Source organism: Amphiura filiformis, chromosome 1 (genome assembly GCF_039555335.1).
Source record: "Amphiura filiformis chromosome 1, Afil_fr2py, whole genome shotgun sequence".
NCBI classification, from domain to species: domain Eukaryota; kingdom Metazoa; phylum Echinodermata; class Ophiuroidea; order Amphilepidida; family Amphiuridae; genus Amphiura; species Amphiura filiformis.
This window is the reverse complement of record NC_092628.1, coordinates 91,598,278-91,619,151: the sequence shown is the minus strand read 5'-3', so window position 1 is coordinate 91,619,151 and position 20,874 is coordinate 91,598,278. Positions and strand designations below refer to the sequence as shown.

Genomic DNA, 20,874 nt, shown 5'->3' with positions numbered 1-20,874 from the left:
GGGGTCTTTTTGAGGATTACAGTCTCAAAATATTGCTTGGCAGACAACAGATTCAAGTTCAGCGTACCCAAATTAACAAAAATAAGCTGGTTGCCAACTTTTGCGCAAACTTGTCGCTAGGAACATGATTTTTCCAAAATAGAACCAGTCTAATTATTTAGTTTGTTTGTGCTATTTCTTCTTTAGCCTGACACACTCAATCAGTTGAAAACACAATTAATCGTCTGTTCTTCTTTGGGGCCCACTCAGAGTGGGTGTTTTACGTCACATATTGTGATACAAAATATTAGGATCATCAATCATTATTCTTGGAGTGGGTGTTTTATGTTACATAATGTTTACCCCCTGCTTGTGTTATCTCATCAAGTTGAGAAATATGTACGAAGAAGAAGGTTGTGATACAAAAACATCAGGACATCCAATTCAACATGAAAACAAATGGAGGGATTGAAAACAAATGGAGGGATTAAGACAAAGGGTATCCTTGGAGTGGGTGAAATACAACGCAAAATCCTCCAAATTAACACTGAAAGTGGTGACCAATAATAAACAAGAACTGTCTTTAAAAAAGACATTGGGCGATGGATATAGATCATATATATCATAATAATGTTGTATTGATAATTTTCTGGAATACTGGTAATATGTTAAATTTGTGCATGGAATAATTAAGCTTGAACTTGGATGTAAGGTATCTAACCACAGAGTACTAAAGAGTATGTATCAACAGTCAAAGTCCCCGTGCATTGTATACTGTGAATTCTTGCATATTCATGAGGGGCCTATGATGGGGGCTTATCATTTGATTGTGATGTGTCTAACAATCACGCCAGCATTGGGTGCCTTCCCTTATACGCGATGGAGCTTTGTGTGTCTTCGCGTTTACGCGATAGACTGTAAAAATATGCGGTATATGCTTAGTAGTTTTGCTTGTCACATTTCATGGAACAATCGGCCCTCATTGGGTGATGCTGAGACTTTGACTGCTTGTATGTGGTATGTTATCTCTTTCGTCCATGTATCTAACAGAAGTATTTATGCTCCATCTTTTTCCCCCTTCTGTACAGGAAAAGAAGACACCATTGGATGTTGCTCCAGCAGGAGTTGCAAGAACACTCAGCCGGCTGATCACAACTTGACCATTTGATAATAATATCATGTCACTAAAAGGCTAATAAGAGTAGCCTGCAGAGCCATAGTCAGGAGGGTGCGGGAAGCTCCATGCCGTTCCGAGAATAGATTCACTTTTTTCTGTAAAAATGTTGAAAATCTGCCCTTTTTTGAAGGAAAAATTCACAAAAATGAACTCTGTGGATTGCTTAATAAGATGCCAAGTGTTGTGGTCAACTTTGAGTCACATGTAATGGCATATGACAGGCCAAATGTGGTAACTAACCCCCCTTAAATAATGGCCATTATTCAAAAGCGGGCGATTGTATTACAAATCTGTAAAATGTGTTGGAAGCAGAATTTAGTTCTGCGCATTTTGACACCTCATTTGTAGCAATTGTCTAAATATTGATGTCACAGCGTACATTGAAATCAATGTAACCCAAGATTTGAAAGTTGCAGTAAATTCTATTGCATGTATTCAGTATAATGGAAGGAAATCTGTGTTATCTGAGAGTTTTTGTATTGTTGTAAGTGCAACTTTCAAATCTGGATCTCACTACATTAAATTGACTGGTGTTTTATTGTTTCAAATTGTGTCGTATCAAATGAGGTGTCAAAATGCGCAGAAATAAATTCTGCTTCCAACGCATTTACAGATTTGTAATACCCATTATTTATAATACCCATTATTTAAGGGGGTTAGTTACTTTTTTGAGATGTTTATTATATACAGATCTGTGCACACCTGCAGACTGTATAGCCAAAATCTTTATAAACTTCTTACTATACTGCTTCAACCTAGAAGTACAAACCAAATCTGTGGCATCGGGAGTCGATGCTTTGCGTCACACGCACTGCGTGTTAAAAAAATGTGACACATAAAGAGCGTGCTGAGCTCGGCAAGTACAAATCGCTCAGAGAAGCATTTACACACGCATTGCACTGAAATAATTATTCTCATACCTCCAGTTTCCGAGATCAATTTACTTTGTACTTCTGAGTTGACGGACTATACTGACCCAATGCAACTGCTAATATCAATGTGGACCAGCACTTAGTGCTTTCAAATGAACATTGTGTCCGAGAATTTAATGAAGCAATGTTCACTGAGTAAAGCTGTTGAAGGCCCATTCAGAGATTATCTGTGCTATATATTTTGTCTAACCGCACTGCCGAATGATTAACAATTATACTGTTTTGTCTGTAATAAACACAATAAGGAATGTGTCATTTTTTGAAAAGGGGGAGTTTATTGGAAGCAAATTTTCAGTGAAAACAGCTTAAAAATCAGGGTGAAATCACAAAGTATCGCTCACTCACTTTCGGTTTGTTTATTGGATTTGAAAAAGAGCCTTTTACAATTGAAAGTAATAGCATATTATTAGGGCAAATACTATCAATCACATTTGTAAGTGCATTTAAAGCAAGAATGTGATTTACTTGGTGATATATTCCACCATAATTTGGCAATGAACTGGATGGAAGTTTAATAGGATTTGTCTATGCAATCAATTAAGCGATTGTGACAGCCAGTTTTAAGCTTACACACACAATGCTCACACGATATGGCATGGACATTTTTTGCACATTAGTCACTTGTTTGTCTTATTTTATCAGATTGCGTTCAAGTTTGTCATTTGTCCGTTTCAATAACATATCTAGATATGCTAATTGTCTCAAAAATGCAAAAACAGAATTTTGAAGGATTTTAGGGTTCTTGTTCAGCAAAATTGTTGTATGAGCCTTTAAGGGGCATATATATTGCTCGGACAACATCATATCATTGGCAAGATAATTAATATTATGAGGATAATGAAAATGACTCCTTTTTTGAGAAAACACGTCGTTTAAAATTGATATTTTCCTCAAAAACCAACTGTAAGCAGTGAGCTTCTTCGAACAAGACAGATTTCACCTAGAAACTACAGTAACGTAAAATTATGAACATGGCCAACTTTGAGAGAATGGACTGCCAACATTAGATAGATATGCCCTTTAAATAATGGTAGTAATTCAGGGCTGCAATGAACACACTGAATGCATTAACTCTCTCCACGCTGGCGTCGACTGCAGACGACAAGTTTTTAAAAAATTCAAAAATTTTAGAATTGTAACTTTTCATGACCATATTTGGAATCAGCATGAAAAATCCATTAAAATGAGTACAAACAAGCCTAGTATTGGTTCAGTGGTATTTTTAATATGGCTATACGAAGAGCATTAATTGACTGGTTTCTTGCCTAATGAAGTCATTTTGTATGTGACCAATCACTGCCTGCCAGCTGACTCTATTAAATATTTCAGCATAATTATCTTTTTTTCACAAATGTGTGAATTTATGATTGATATAAAACACTAGAAACCAAATTAGCCAATGGATGACGTTCTTGCAATGTGTAGGTGTAATTATCTTTTTTTACGAATGTGTGAATTTGCGATTGATATAAACCACTAGAAACCAAATTAGCCAATGGATGACGTTCTTGCAATGTGTAGGTGTCATATGAACATATGTTCATACAAAGGGTGATTATGTTCATACAAAGGGTGATTGCTCTTGAAAGTAAGTGTCCCTAATTTCTGATTGCTTTGAAGGTCACTGGTATACAATTAGTCTTAATAGAATGGTTCTATTTTGAAAATATGTGCTTATTTAAGCATCAAGCGGCAAATTGGCGTAAAAGTTGGCAACCAAATTATTTTGGTTAATTCGGTTATGTATATTGCTAAATTCAAATATTTTATCTGCCAAACTATATTGGAACCCAGTGACTCTAAACAATGACCCCCAACCCCTACATGTTCATATAGGGGGCAAAAATTTAAAATTCTCCAAATTCACTAAAAAACATGTCAAATTATTCGTCTGGGTCTAAGGATCACAAAAATGTAACATATTTGCAGGTAGGACATATAATTACCAAGTTGCGAGGCTCAGCAGGTCCAAGGTCAATACAGGGGTGAAAAATTAAAGTTGCTCCGATTTCCTTACAAATTGATCTGTGACCTTTTGTGCCCTATAACTTCTTAACAATAGGTCGTACACACACAAACATTACATTTCTGGGATCAATGGGGCCAGACGCATAATTTGACATGTTTGAAAGTGTTATTGAATTAAAATTATTTTTTTCCCCCTATGCGATCCTATGGGGTAATTTGGGGGTCTTTTTGAGGGTCACGGTCTCAAAATATTGCTTGGCAGACAACAGATTCGAGTTCAGCATACCCAATTTAACAAAAATAAGCTGGTTGCCAACTTTTACGCAAACTTGCCTCTCTAGGAACATGATTTTTCCGAAATAGAACCAGTCTATAATTATCAGTAACTGATTTAAGAGAATAAATTGGCAAATTAGTGAGCTTAATGACCAAATTAAAGTTGCAACTTGTAAGACCAGTTCTAGAATTTCCCCACATCATTGAGACCCTATGCTATCATAAGAGATATTGGCAAAACAAAGATGAACACAAAGAAATCCAATGTTTTATTGTGACAATAAATTCTCTTTATTACAAAACAAAAACAAACATAAATACATAAAGTGAGTAGTCACAGGTCAATACGATAGAACCATGAGATAGGTAAATCACAATGCACCAGAGTAAAAAGTTCCATTTACAGTGAATACATTGACCTGTGACATATTATTGAGAGTGTGATGTGACCAGTTCTGTTGTATTATAGACTTTCTACTTTATTACTTAAGGCATATTGGTGCATAGATTTTATTCCATGATATAACAAAGATACACAGTTATAATTCATGTGTACCAAAGTGGTTACATGTGGAGGAAAATAAAACTTTTTTTTATGTATCTTGTTCAATATCTTGGTGTACATGTATCTTGGTGTAGATTATTCATCCAGTACATGTAGTTTAAAAAACAATTTAAACATTATTTTGAAATAAAATCTAATACTGGAACTGAAATTTTGCAACTCGCTTTGCTATGTTGCTTCCAAAACCATCAGACTTCATCAGGCATCTGATTGATGATGGTGTGATGTCAGATGAAGGAGGAAGTCTTGTAATCCTGGGTCTCATGTGTTTAGCAAAGTGAGTTGCAAAATTTCAGTTCCAGTATTAGATTTAATTTCAAAATAATATATTGTTCAATATAACATAATCCGCATTATCCTGTTTCAATCATTAATCTCATCTACACCACTCAAAAACAATAAAGGATCATACTTATTAACATTTTTCACAATCTGATATCAGATGAGAGTCATCTTATTCGATGTTTTGGTAACATGACATTTACACTGAAGTCTCATGACACAGAAATACTCATTTGTCAGCACCATATGAAGAACAGAAAAGAAAGAATAAAAATTTAGATTGTCAGTTTCTGATCCTTTGAATATTTTGAGTAGTGTGCTACCACTTGCATGGATAGAATTGAGAAATGCCAATTTTGTCACTATTCTGAGAAATAATTTAACAACTAGTGCCAGAGGGCAGTATATCGATAAATGAAAAGTGAATTGAATTTAGTGTTACCAGTGAGACAGAGGGCAGCATGTATGCCTGTCTCCCAGTATAATCAAGTTTTGAGACTTCAATTGATATCTCCTGTTTACCAGATGAGACTCGAGTTTGTGTGTAAAATGTGATTTCAAAATTTTAATACTTTTTTAATAATTGTGGGGTGTGTCGTCATAAAATCAAACCTGTCTGCATTCAATCCCAGCATTAATTTAGGTGACACAACCCAGAATTTACATAAAATATATTGAAGTTGACTCAATTTGAGTCACAAACCAATGTGTGACATAGCTATGAGATGGAAAGAGCCAATGCCGTCACACCAACCCAATAATCGGATCCTTAATCCATACATGTAACCTTTTTGGCACACCTTGCTATATTCCAACAAACACTAACTACAATTATAAAATGGAATTAATTAGAAACATACATTTTGTTACTGTTTACAAATCAATTGACATTGTGACACACATGTACCATATTTGGCCTAATTAGTACCCCTGTAATAGTTCATTTATTTAGTATGGGGTGGCAATTACAAAATGTTTTGAAAGTTAAACTGGACATTTGCTAAGCATCTGTATTTACATTTACTATGCCATACTTATTTGCATATCCAAGTGCCTAGTAAAATAGTTTCTTCACAGATCTACACACCATGAAAACTTGTATTCTGAGGAGGATATTATGCTCATAAAATGTAGATATAAATGTAGATATTTATATAGCGCTTTATGCCGTAAACAGCCTCAAAGCGCTTTACATTTATGTAAAGCGCTTTATGCTCATGTATGGTATGGACTTTCAAAACGGACCCATGCAAGTATTTTCCCAGGCTTTCATAATAAATCTTGAATTTATAGAGCACATTTTTACAGAGGTTTAAAAGCGTTGTAATTTTGCCACTGGTGAATCATCAGAATCAGATCACATCAACTAGGATGGTTGCAGCTGAACCCAGCACAAACTGATCCGCACTTAGATTGTAACATCCACCAATTATATGTGAAGCTCCTCAAATTCCATTGGGTGAAGGAAGTTTTTGATAACCAAACAACTATTCACCAATTTTGAAAGCAGGAGGAAACTGGAGATCCCAGAGAAAACGTGGGAGAGCGAGCATGGATTGGTAAAAAACAAGTATCATACAGTCCTTTGGCACTGCCAGGACTTGAACCCGGGACTCCAAGGCAAGAGAATAACCACTGCGCCAACTCGCTCCTCCATAATACCCTAAACTTGTATTTTGGTAATGTTTTACTACCCAAAATAGTGGAAAACGATTGTTATTTCGCTATTTTTTGATGTTTCATGCAAGTGCAAATATTAACCCTATCTTATTTGAGTTTCTGTCAAACATACCCTTGTTTCCAGATTTTTGACACCCTAAACGATGTAAGCCCTTGCCTGTGAAAACTACCCTTTTTATGTGTTTCTTGAATGAGCATGATATCCACAACATCAGATGAGCACGGGGCACTTTAAACAGGTGTAAATTTACAAGGTCCACACGGGGTGCTGAAAAGATCAAATATAGTACTTTAATAGAGAAATACAACTTTGTTGTTGTTTTTACTGAAAAAATATCAAATACTTTTGATTATTATTTAAGAACAGTGGAATGCATCATGGTATAGGAGTTTTGTTACATGTCATCATGGCCAATTTTTACTGTATATTTGTTCAGTTTAGTGTTTTAATACATGATCCTTTATAATTTTAAACCCGATGAATAATTTAACCCTTTCAGAAAGTAACCTTACATCATTAACCCATTTGAATAATGATTCTTGAGAATGACCCCAGGGAATAACAGGGAGCCCCACTCTAATGCCCCTGCCAAAACTGGCTTGCCGCTGCAGCATGCAATGCAGCAAGAAACCTGCATAAGGCTTGCATAATTATTCTTATGAACAAAAGAAAGCACCAAAGATTTGTATATAGTAACATAAAATCTGAATATGAAAATAAACAACTTGATACAACGGTAAAGCCATACTTTTATTTCACCTCCAGGTAGGTAGTGATGTAGGTGCATATTTTGCTGATCACAGCATTGGATTGTGTGCATTAACCTCAGAAAACATATCTTACACTTCCCACAATGCATTTCTTCCATTTCAGTTTCCTGTACTGATTTGCAATCTATGGTTCGATAGTGACAAAAGGTGACTATTAACCCATCTGCAGTCAGTCTATTCTCAACATGAAACAAAGGGAACATGTACAAAGTAAATAGGAGTCTCATCTAATGAGGTGATGTCTCATGTTGCAAAGGATTCTGGGAAGGGTAAGATATCTTCTCTGCATTAACCTAATCCCACAAAGCATATACGCTGGCGAAGTGACGTCATAATCGGATTAACTACCATAGCAATAGATGAATACAATTTTTGAATAGATTGCTCTGCACTACAAGCAGGATGCACTCATCACCTATCTTCAATCATATTATAGATTGAATACAATACTGCTCTTTTCAAAGAGGCTAATCTTACAAATGCAAGTGATTAGCATTTCTTTGACATCTATGGTTCAATGCATCGGTACCGCATGAACGTTGTAGTGCGGGGCAATATAGTCAAAATTGTATTCATCTATTGCTATGGTACTTAATCTGATTAACTACGTCACTTTGCCAGCGTATACACATGCATGCAAGGGTATAATTGTCAGCACACTTGTGGTGCAAGCCTGCAAGGAAATGAAGCGTTTTAGCATTTAACGTTTAGCAGAGATCACTACCAAACTCAAGGTGGAACAAAATATAGCTAACATCATTGAAATATAATTATTTCTTAAGAGCTGATTTTCTGTAATAACACTAATACTATTACTAAGTGCAAAGATAATCCCAATGACTGCTGATCCTAAATTGTGATGTCACATATGCAAAATATATCTGATACAACCTGGGAAAAGGAAGTCATTTTAAAACTTGAGTCTAGTGTGAATTTGCAAAGTCACTATTTTGGCAAAGTTGTGATAAATTATAGTATTTCTACGAGTATGCTGTCAGTTATTACAAAAACAGTGCAGCCAGTACCTGTGAGTGGTCATCAAGCCTTTGTCAGATGGAAAGGCTTGACCACTCACACAGGGCCTGGCTGCACTGGTATTGTGATAACCTATGATGTACTCATAGAAATACTGTAACTTGCTTATTAGAAATTCCTGTCGAGGAAACTTATTATACTTGCATGTATTTGTTAGCTGTGGGTCCATTTCTATGCCCATATCTCATGGCCTGGTTGTATCAGATAGCATCACATAAAGAACAGTCTTTCTATATCAACTGCTATTTTCAGTTAAACATCCTATTAAACAGCTTTAAAGACATTTTGCATTTAATGCACATGTCATGTCAAATAAATCTAGTTTCAAAACACATAGGACAAGCACATATCAATCAAACTCATATCAGCTCAGGGATGGCTTCAAAACTCAACTGCAGGTTGCCCGCCAGTTCCATCCGGTTGGAGCTGGTTTCTGTTGTTTTAAACAATGGAACGTCATTTAACCGCCATCAACCGGTGGTCAAGTTTTGAAGCCGCCTCTTATTGGTTGGGAGTGACTATAATATGATCATCACTAGATCTAGATACACAATGAAATAATAACTTAATTTATTTTAACTACATCTGTAGATCTTTAATTTTATATAAAAATGTTTTAATCCAAACAGATTTTGATCTTGCTGTTCCCTGATATGAGTTTATTAGTAAATTCTCACCTAAAACGTTCAATAAATATAAAAAGATAGTACTTTGAATATTCTCAACAAATTATGCCTTAATCTGCCCCTTGATATGATGTTGAATGCTCAAACATTGCGTTATTCCAGTTGAAATTGATACACCTCTTATGGAAGATGTGACGTAAATCTACACAGGGGGTGAAGATTTCAAATGGAGTCACCTACTCAGGTAACCACATTTGAAATTCACACTCCCTGTGTAGAAGATTAAGGTCATGTTTTCTACAATTCATGAAGGGGTGTAATGATTTCAACGGGAATAAGTATAGATCACTAATTGACATCACTGTTAATCAACAAAGGTGAAGAACTGATCTATCAATATGCTTGAACGAACCGCTACACTGTTCAACGGCTTTCTTGTACTATATGAAATGTGGTGGGCGATTTAAAATGCATGTGCCCTGAGCACCCATGTCAAGTCGTCTATACACCACAGATATGTGCCATCAAAGGGTTTGCAATCAAAGGGTTTCACACTGCTCATGGAAGTGAGCCACCAATGTTAGATATATAAAATCTTAATTAATTTATTTGACCATTTTTTGCTCTAAAAGTTTTGCAATAATGTAATCTTCCTATAGTATGCTAGTAATTATTTTGCGATAGTACATTACATATTATGTATTTCATACATAGTTGTATTTTGTCTGCATATTTCATATGCAGTCATTAATATGCCTTATATTTACATGATATGTATCAATCTGCACATTGGTTGATATTATGATTTCTAATTGTTCATACAGTGCTTCTTTGCTTCCTCAGGGCAGTGACACATACAATTACACATACACCTGTGTGTATAACAACATGCCACCTTTGTGTGTATGTCTGACATCCAAGTCAACACATGTATGTTGGCAATGGGCTATTCCAGTTAAAATCCATATACCTCCTATGGAAGACATGTCTTCAGACTACAAATGGAGTCACCCATCCAGTAAACCCATTTGAAATTCACACTTACTGTGTGAGAGATTAAGGGTACTACACCCTGTGTGGTAAATTTTGACTATTTTTGCCTTTTTTCTCAAAAATAATAACACACTGGTAACAAAAGTTATGTATATTATTGGGGCAAGGAATCCAATTACTACACTGAAATTTCAGTGACTCAAGACAAGCGGTTCAGTAAATATGATAGGAAATGAGGTACATCCTAGCGGTACCTTATTTCTTATCATAAATAACTAACCGCTTGTCTTGGGGTCACTGAATTTCCAGTGTAGTAACTGGATTCTTGCCCCTATAATATACATAACTTTGTTACCAGTGTGTTAGTAGTTTTTGAGAAAAATGCAAAAATAGACACAAATTTATCGAGGGGTGTAGTACCCCCTTAAGGTAATGTATTCCATAGGGAGTGTATGAATTTCAACTGGAATAGTTTTACCTCTCTTTTTTTAACAAAAGTTATGTATATTATAGGGGCAAGGAATCCAATTACTACACTGAATCACTACATCATAAATAACGAACCGCTTGTCTTGGGGTCACTGAATTTCCAGTGTAGTAACTGGATTCCTTGCCCCTATAATATACATAACTTTTGTTACCAGTGTGTTAGTAGTTTTTGAGAAAAATGCAAAAATAGACACAAATTTATCGAGGGGTTTAGTACCCCCTTAAGGTAATGTATGCCATAGGGAGTGTGTGGATTTCAACTGGAATAGTTTTACCTCTCTTTTTCTTCAACTGCCTGAATGAAGCAAAACTAATATACTCAAGGTGAACTGACTTTATAATTATAAAAGCTACTATTCTCATGATCATTCAATCTTGAAGACAATACTAATTCTTAAGACTAATTCTACAAAATTTCATACAAAACACCTATGATAAAATTTAAACATCACCATTTTTTATAACACCATACAATTTATATATTGAAGTGAAAATTCCATTGCACAAACTTCTTTCACAGACAAACACAATACACATATTCTCTAACCTAAAAGCTGAAGTAATTCATTCTTTAGTCAATTTCACATATAATTAAGGTGATGTTGTCTGCATAAAGACCACCAAGAGCTGCTGTTTGTCCAGAGGTTTCACTTTAAAATGCCTCCAAGATATTACAAAAATAAAATAAAATAAAACGATAATAATAATAACTTGTTGAACTAACATGATGATATACATAACATCCTCTGAAAGACACATTTTCTTGACAAATAATACAATTTCACTTGACTCAACATTAATGTAATCATTGCACACCTTACATGTTCTTTGATAGCCCATACCATAGTTTAATCAACACAAAATAGGAACCGCACACTACTTCTGTTACATACCCATATGTCACACATTTTCTGTGCATGTTGCATTTGCATCTACATATATGGCTCAGTATCAATCTGCAATGTTATTAAAGGCCCACCTTTTTGGTACTGATTAATCTATAGACCAGGCCCATAGGCCCCACCCCAAAATTGGCAAAAGGTCTGCTTTGTAAAATATAAGAAAATTGGCCCAAAATGTCACAATTCTAGATAAATATACTGTAAATCATGAACTTTCTGTGAAATTTGTCTAAAATATATAGGCTCCAAAAATCTATTGTAGAGGGGGTAACAGGGCATGTTATGTGTCATAGGTCACATAACGGGCGCGTTATGTGTCATAGGTCTATTGTAGAGGGGGTAAACTGCTTTTGGCCAGAATGAAGATTTCTCTTGAAAAGGACTAGTATTTGGAAAATCTGCAACCACAAAAAAATCCTGGCTACGGGCCTGCTCTTTATTCACCCAGTTACATAACTGATTACACCAGGAGAATGTGCAATTCATAATGTTGCAATGACAAAAAGTCATTACAGTACATTCAAGTCAATTAAATCATTAAAATATATAATTATAGGCACATTTAGTGCAATTCATTACAGTGCAATGACAAAAAGTCATTAAAATACATTCAAGTCTAGTAAATCATTAACATACATAATTATAGGCACATTTAGGACAATTTGATCACCGATTCACACGCCACCTTTATATAGATAAAATACATCAATGTGAAAAAATAAAAAATAATTGCAAATTATACACATCTATTTGATGATTGTGACCATCAGCAAAATTAGATGGGGCTGTATACCTACATATACAAGTGTTCTGTCTGCTTCAAATGAAAGAATCACACACAATACAACCTCACAATCTTTGTGTGTAATCTTGAAAATCAATTTTGTGCCATGGCTGGATTACAGAACAAAACACCTTTCCATTGAGCATGCAGTACCAATAACATAATTATAAGGAGCCAGTTCCATCTCATTTTCCCAGAATGCATCACAATCAAGCACCCACCTATGACAGACATGACCATAATCTTCCACACGGGGTTGTAAATTTCAAAAGGGGTTACCTGAATGGGTGACCCCATTTCAAATTCACACGCCCTGTGTGGCGATTAAGGTCATGTCTTCCACAGGGGGTGCCCGGAGGGGGTGTATGGATTTCAACTGAAATAGTCCATTACTATTATAAACAATAAAACTTGCATGTGTTTGCATTTGACTTCCGCACCTACCTTTGTAAAGTATTTAAATGTTTGTAATTTCATTTATCTGAGTTTAGAGCAATATATCTCACACATCTGACTAAATATACATCATTTTAAGGTGGTTTCCACCGTAAGGATTTATATGACAAAAAAACCATTTGTTTTGTTAAATCATGCATGCAATTTAACACATACTTATAGTACAAAATAATTTTCATAGTACATTAATATTTTTCATAAACTGTGTAATAAATTATAGTATCTTTCTAGAATATAAACAGCATTGAGATAGCATTGTGTTAGGCATCTGGATATATCACCTCTGATATAATTATTACTAGAACTCGGCACAGTGTGGGAGCTCAATTTATTATATATATATACCTCTTTTTGTACATAAGCGTATAATAATAATTAAAATAGCAAATAGCTTTTCTGTTTACATCCAAATAGAAACTTTGTTAGACAGATAAAATTCCATCTTTTAAAATACACAATGTTTGGTCATTAAGTGTAGGTTTGGTCATACTGTTTGTTGCACAAACCTGTCACTATGACTGTGTGGTTATTTTATACTTCAATTAGCATAATGGGAACCACTTAAATTTCATTCATAAAATGCATGCCCCATTTAATTAATATTCATAATTACTGTAAGTATTCTGGCCAATGCTAATTATTTTACAAAAACATTTTGAAAATTATTTTACAATAGGTTATTCTGGTGATTGCATAGCTATAAAACCTGATCAATAATAGATTCTCTCAAGGTATTCACTGTTATATTTACAGCATACAATAATTTGATTAAAATTCAATTTTTCTTGCACCATACAATTTTGATGTATTACCATGCTACCTATTTTTCCACACTACATTAAATACAACTTTAATAAAACCATTTTTATACAGAAATGTGATTTCAAAATATATCAGCACATAGCACAAATGACCTGTGGCTTGTCAATATGCATTACCAAACCATTTGCTATAACTTGACCTTGGCCTGTCAATATCTCAACTGATTTTATATATTTGTACCATTTTTGAAGTTCTTATTTTAATATTTACCATTAAACCATAGAAGTACAATTTGGCTGCATCCACGTCCAAATAAATTACTTACCCAATAGTCTATACAACAATATTTAAATACTATGGTTGTCAGATGGATCAAAGCAATATTGGTTGCCCTGGCAACACATTGTACTGGTAGCATATATTGCCTTTAAAAGCCCAAGCAACAAATTATTCAGAATACCCAGGCATGTCTATCAAGAGCTATACAAGCAAAGTGATCATCGTGTTTACCTGGAAATTTGGTACACACACAGGAAAAAAAAAATCACAATTTTGTATAACAAACGCTCTATAAGCGATATGATGAACTTTACCTTAAAATTGGCTACTTTTATGGGAAAAACAAAATTCTGTGAACCTAAATGACAAGTTTGATTTTGATTTGTGAAATATTAAGTATTTTCTACATTTGTACATTGAGAAATATTAAAATAATGATAATAAAATAAAATAATAAACAGCATAAAAATCTTTTTTTTTCTGTGATTTAAATGGATAAGTGAAACAAAATATAGTGAAATCAGCTGAAATTTGTGCCTCAACAGCAATATTCCAAGACTTTTAGTTTATGTTCGCAATTGTAATTGCATTTTCAATTGAAAATACAAGTCGCCAACTGCAGCATTTACTAGCAGGTCAGACAGCTCTCACTAGTGCCACGTGTTCAAGTAGGGACTAGACCCGTGGCAGTTCTTGTGCTTATATTACTATGACAACCAGCAATTTTAAGCTTCAGAGTTTGGGCAAATTAAGAAAATTTCTCTTTGAAAAACATATTATTCTTATGGTTGCATACAGGTATAGAAAACCATTAATTTCAGCTCGATATAGTTACAAAATATTTATTTCTAGCTAGCAAGCCAAACCTTAGTCATGATAAGTTTTGCTTCTTTTTTTTTTATTTAACTTGCACTTTGTCCCAATTTCAGTCAATGTATTTTCATTATTGGTTTAATCTGCATAACAATTATCATTACTTGGATTACCTAATCTTTTTTATTTCCATTCCTCTAAAACCTGCCTTTTGTCTAGAGGTCTGCTGATGAAAAAATAGTTAATACTGGTTGCAAGATTATGCTTTTAAATCTAACATGCAGAACAGTACTGAATCTTAAGAACAGTACTGATAAAATGATATGTTAAACAAGTTGATATTTTTCATTTATAATATGGTTTGATGAATAATGTGACATCACTGATTTACCCTCATAATCATTAAATGATATTCACATGTACTCTTCTTTAATTTAAATGACTTCTCTTAAAATGGAATTAATTTCAAAATGAATTACGAAATGAGTGATCATTCATGATGAGGCCCACATCAAATATAAATCCCAGTTGATGTATTTTACCCCAAAAAGAAATTAGAAATTGCTTTATAACCCTAAATAATTATACTTTACGTTCATTAATTTAGAGTTCATTCCTATATCTTTTCATTCTGTCTTCTCTTTCCCGCCTTTCTCTATCCATGATCCGATCCACATACTCATCAGCGTCAAAATGATGCCCTCGACGCATGTCCTCAAGTTCATCATCCATATACCTATCATAATCATGTTCATAATCTCGTCCTCCCCTTCTCCTCCTCCTTTCCCTTTCCCTGTCCCTTTCCCTATCCTTCATCCTCTTATCATAATAATCATCCCCATATCGTTCCCTCATTACCTTCTCCCTTTCAGCTTGTCTTTCAATCTCACGTTGTACTTTCCTCTTGTCATCCTGTTCACGTCTCATCTTTCTGTCGCCATCCTTGTCTTCTCTCTCCCGCTTTCTTCGTTCTATTTCCCTTTCTCTCTTCCTCCTATCTCGTTCTTGTTCCCGTTCTCTTTCCTTGCCACGCTCTTCTTGATTTTGTTGTTGTTTTGCCTGTCTTTCAATTTCTTTCTGGACTTTCTGTTTATCCAAATCTGCTTGTTTTTTCTTTGCTGGATCTTCTTCTCCTTCTCCATCTTCTTCATCAGCACTGTCTTCCGATGTTTCATTTTCCTCTTTGTTTTCTGTATTGTGTTCAACTTTCTCTACACCAGTCCATTCTTCTTGTAAACACTCTACATTGGGAAAACAGAAGAAAACAATAAAGATTATGCATGATTAGATAAAAACCTTAAATGCTATAATGTGTGATTTGCTCACAGCGAAACCCTCAATTTTTTCTTGAATTTATACTTTATGCACAATTGTAATACCCAATGATGTATTAAAATACCCTGTGAAAGACTGAGCCTGAAATGCTTCCATTATAGAAAAAAAGGTTTTTTTAATAATATAACTGGGTTTTTATTTACCAGTGCATTGATATAGTAGATGATATAGGTACTGGACTGAAATAGCGATTTCTCTATTTTACCTCATTTGTTTGGCCCAATATTGAAAGAGGGCATATCTGATAGTGAAAACCAACAATATATACAAATCTATCACACATTATTGCTTTAATAAATATAATGAAATTACATAATGATCATTACATATTTGGCCAATTTGTGGAAATAAGGGGCAAAAACATGCATGCATTTTTAGGGTGTTTTTCACCTTCTTATATCTGAATTCTCATACAATGAATAAACAACACAATATAGAAACTAAATCACAAGCACAAAACATGTGATATGATCTAATCTACAAAGGCCAGAGTCAGCAATAACAAAAATTAAGTTATCATGATATCATCATTATAACAAAATTATATTGCCCATGAAGTAAGCCTTACAATGCTGAAAACCCATCTCTCTTCAGAGTGTGTGACAAATTCAAAAGTGTCATATATTTTGCTTTGCTTTCCACCTGTATTTCAAATTAAATATGTGTGACTTTGGCCTGCATGGATCAGATCATGCTTCATAGATTTACACTACAGTGCAAGATAGTCATCCGAGAATCATCACTTCTTGATTTATTCCCTGCAACAAACTAATAAATTCCATGTCGTTTCTTTTTTGGTATTTAAATCAATGATTGGGAAATACAATCTTCCTATAGACAGCTTTACATCAGTATTTGAATCAATAGCTCTGTTCATCATGCAGAAAAAACACCAAATTTAGATTTGATAAAATGCCATTTTGGAAGAAAATGCATTCCAAATTTAGCTGTGAATAATCAGTTTACAAGTAGGAATTATCCAATGCATCCAACTCTTACACGTGGCTTTATATGTGCATGCCATGTAAAATCCTTTCTTCTTTTTACTTCTCACTCTTTATTCTCTATAAACTTTCACCATTCATTTATAATTGTCTTGAAGACTATTTCAATCATGATTATGATGATTATTCTCATTACTTTTACACAAGTTCCATGACAGAAGAACACACTACAACATATTTAACAAAGCTCTCTAATAATAAAGCTCTCTTCATACAGTCATACCTGTTTCAATCATTCATTCTTATCATAACCTAACCATGCATTCTCTTTTTTTCTTTTTTCTTAATTTTCCATATTTAAATTTTCTAATATGGTAACTTATCTGATATATTTTTTCCATATTCTCAATTTCTAATATGTGACGTGATCTGTGACATTTTTAATTTTTGAGTTTTGTAGACAAAAAAACATGAAAATTTATAACTCTTTTTAGAACTGTTTTTATTTTTTACATGTGACTTCAAAAGTTTTGAGCAATAAATAGTTGAGTTTTAGCCCAGTATTATATTTATAAAACAAAATAGGATAATGTAACATGTATGGTTTTCACAGATCACATCACACGTACATGCTAACTAATTTGATGTTAAAAACTGCCTAAATATGGAAAATGTCAAAAATGAACTACCAAAAAATAATGCATGAAAATGAGTTATAACCAGTGGAATGATTTGAATCAACTTAGCTAATTCTGCAAATATAATAGGATACCACTCACCGTCTGAAAACAAAGCACAATAAGTATTGGGGGTCAAACATCTTTCATTTTACATGTTTATACAATATAAAGGACATATATTTTTAAACCTCAATTTACATTAAATGTGAAAATACCAAGAATAATCAGTTTGTTGCCTCCAAACTATATTCAATTATTTATTTAGAAAGTTTCTTCACCTCTCTAAGGCTATCATTATTATGTTGAAAATGTCAACATTTTGAGTTCAGATACAGCTAGTATTGGTTAAATCCTGCAAGGTTATTGATTCATCTGTGTGATTGGACACTTTGATGGAATACCTGTCATTTTAATCTTTACCTGTTGATCCTCTGCTCAAGAACAGCTCTGAATATGTCAACCTTTGAGGATACAACTAGATATATTTTCCTATGTACCCCATTTCATAATGTTTATAGTCTACATATGTAAAGGATTTCAAGTGATGGCAATCTTATAATAATTATGATGCTTATATAGCACCTTACTTCTTGGTACTAGCCACTCAATATCACTCAATTAGGCTACCTGACCTCCATCTAAACTTGATGCAGTACCATCGGAAACCCTAAGATAGCACTTTGCAAGGAACTATGCCAATACGTGGATCCTGGGTTCTTTACTAGATGTCTGTTTGTACCGAAACCCGGGACCTAAATACCTTCTTGCAAGGTACTAAACGTATATTACATAACAATACAGTTTGGAGGTTAATCCATCTCCTTTGTAATGCAATACATATTGTATCGTAAAAAGCCTCAGTCAGTACAAATTGACTTCCCAAAGACAAACCCAGGATCCATGTGTTCTACTGAATAACTAAGAAAGAAATATTAGTATATTACCTGCTTCTTCTCTGCTGAGTACTCTCTCTGCACACAGATAATTTATCAGTGTTTTCTCTTGATCTCCTCGGAACCACGCCTCAATGGCATCCTCATGTTCCTCTACAATTGTATCACACTAAAACAAACATACAAAAAAACACAGTGTCTTAGTCTTCATCTGCTTCTTAGCCTGTCGTGAGCATTTAGCTTGAGCCTGGACCCATCGTAAGCCAGAAAAAATTCTGGCTACACCACTGATGTAGAAGTGGAAAACCTAGAAAATGGAATGTTGTTGCCACTGAGGAAACTTTATTTTTACATTTTTTGGTACTAATTGTCATTAACACTGTCAAATCCCTGGTTCAAGTCACAGTGACCATGATGGCTATTGCAGGTCAAATGTCAAAATAATCTCCCACATAATATGCCAAATCAGATGTATTGCCTGAATTTATTTTACAATTCATTCACATCAGTCATGATAGTCTGCTCCTTATTCCCATGATACATCCACATCAGTGATTATGTCTGCCTATATTGCCATAAATCACTCCTAGTTCTTCTCATGTTACAATCTATTCCTACCATTTACTAATTAGATGAGATGATACAGTGTTTCATTACAAAATGTTCACAAATTTCACTATTAGGCGACACAAAAAAACCTTGTATTGAGCGACAGGCAGACTTTTCAAGTCATGGTCATTCGGTCAGGTCATGCATTTTTGGTTCTAAACTCTCGAAAATATTTAAAATATGTAAAAAAAAAAATCACAATTTTGTTCCCTTATTTTGCTAGCATCTTTAAAAAAAAGCAGCTAATTTTACATGCATGATGCATACAGCAGAAAAAGAAGAAAAAAAAACACCTCAAAACACAAAAAAATCAGCATAGTTTTTCTGTCACCTTAGTGTTGGACACTTACAACATTTTTCTAATACAGCCCTGTACATTATCTTAATTTAATGGAATTAAAAATATAAACAAAGAGAACAAATAAAAACCAGGAGGGGAAATACTGAGATGTTTTCTATCCTTCAATCAATTTCCTATTACTGCACAATATGGCCAGATCAGCAATGACAAAATAGATCTGCTATCTTCAGTAGATAGCACATTGTTTGTACACGTCAAAACCATTGAATTAAAAACCTTCAACATGTATTGAACATCTTTGATTGAACTCAAATGAAACAGTGCTGTACAAACTATTTTCACAGCACAAAATGTTCAACAAACAAAGAAATAAGTAACGGTAGGGGAAATATTGAGATGTTTTCAATCAATTTCTTATTACTGCACAATATGGCCAGATCAACAATGACAAAATAGATGTGATATCTTCAGTATATAGCACATTGTATTATGTTAAAACGAAACCATTGAATTAAAGACCCATATCAATTTGTAAGCGCTCTTTTTTTAAGTCATAGTTCATTGAATTGTATGACAAAACAGGAGAAAATAGTAACTTTTTGCACAAGATTTGCAAATATTTAAAGAGAATTGACCATTGCTCATTCTAGTGACGCTAGTATATGGACGACATAAATGTGCCTTTTCATTTAATGACATAAAATATGAAAAAAATTGTAAGGAACACTTAAGGTTTTGACTTTTAAAACCTTCATTTTGGTCAAAAAATGTGCTCGGATAGGTAGTTTAACAGATTTTCCACATTCGCCTCGCTATAACATTGAATTGCGTTATCTGTTGACCTAGTGACGAAAAGCGTTTTTAGGGGGAAGTGATACTAGCTTTCATTTGATATAACAAAAATTCTGATTGGATGAAGGGAACACTTGAGGTTTCGACAAAAAACAATCAAAGAGGCCAATTTTTCAGCTAGAAGCTCCACAACTCTTACATTGCTATGCACTCAACCAAATGGAAGCTCTTGGACGAAAATGTGTGCTCAGGTGTATCGAGGTGGAAACTGTGCGCATGATGGATTATAAGAGAATCGTTTTTGTATAGAAACCTTTCCATATGTTCAACATGCATTGAACATCTTTGATTGAACTCATATGAAAGAGTACTGTACAGCAAACTATTTTCACAGCACAAAATGTTAATTTAATGGAATTTAAAAAATAAATAAACAACATAAATAAGTAACTGGATGGGAAATATTGAGATGTTTCCAATCAATTTCCTATTACTGCAGTATGTCCAGATCAACAATGACAAAATAGATGTGCTATCTTCAGTAGATAGCA

The 20,874-nt window shown here is 34.1% G+C and overlaps 2 protein-coding genes across 2 annotated transcripts in view; one reads left to right on the top strand and one right to left on the bottom strand.

Annotated features, from left to right (window-relative positions):
* The window catches only part of LOC140157501 (uncharacterized), a 29,967-nt gene extending 24,414 nt beyond the window's left edge, over positions 1 to 5,553 (top strand). The window contains exon 6 of the mRNA XM_072180710.1: positions 1,068 to 5,553. Coding sequence (XP_072036811.1) covers positions 1,068 to 1,139 — 72 coding nt within the window. The 3' untranslated portion in view covers positions 1,140 to 5,553. The remainder of the gene's footprint in view (positions 1 to 1,067) is intronic.
* Positions 5,554 to 14,336: 8,783 nt separating this feature from the next.
* Positions 14,337 to 20,874, bottom strand: part of LOC140157520 (uncharacterized) — a 28,890-nt gene continuing 22,352 nt past the window's right edge. Inside the window, exons 5-6 of the mRNA XM_072180747.1 lie at positions 18,673 to 18,790; positions 14,337 to 16,010 (exon numbers count right to left, since the gene is read on the bottom strand). Coding sequence (XP_072036848.1) covers positions 15,373 to 16,010; positions 18,673 to 18,790 — 756 coding nt within the window. The 3' untranslated portion in view covers positions 14,337 to 15,372. The remainder of the gene's footprint in view (positions 16,011 to 18,672; positions 18,791 to 20,874) is intronic.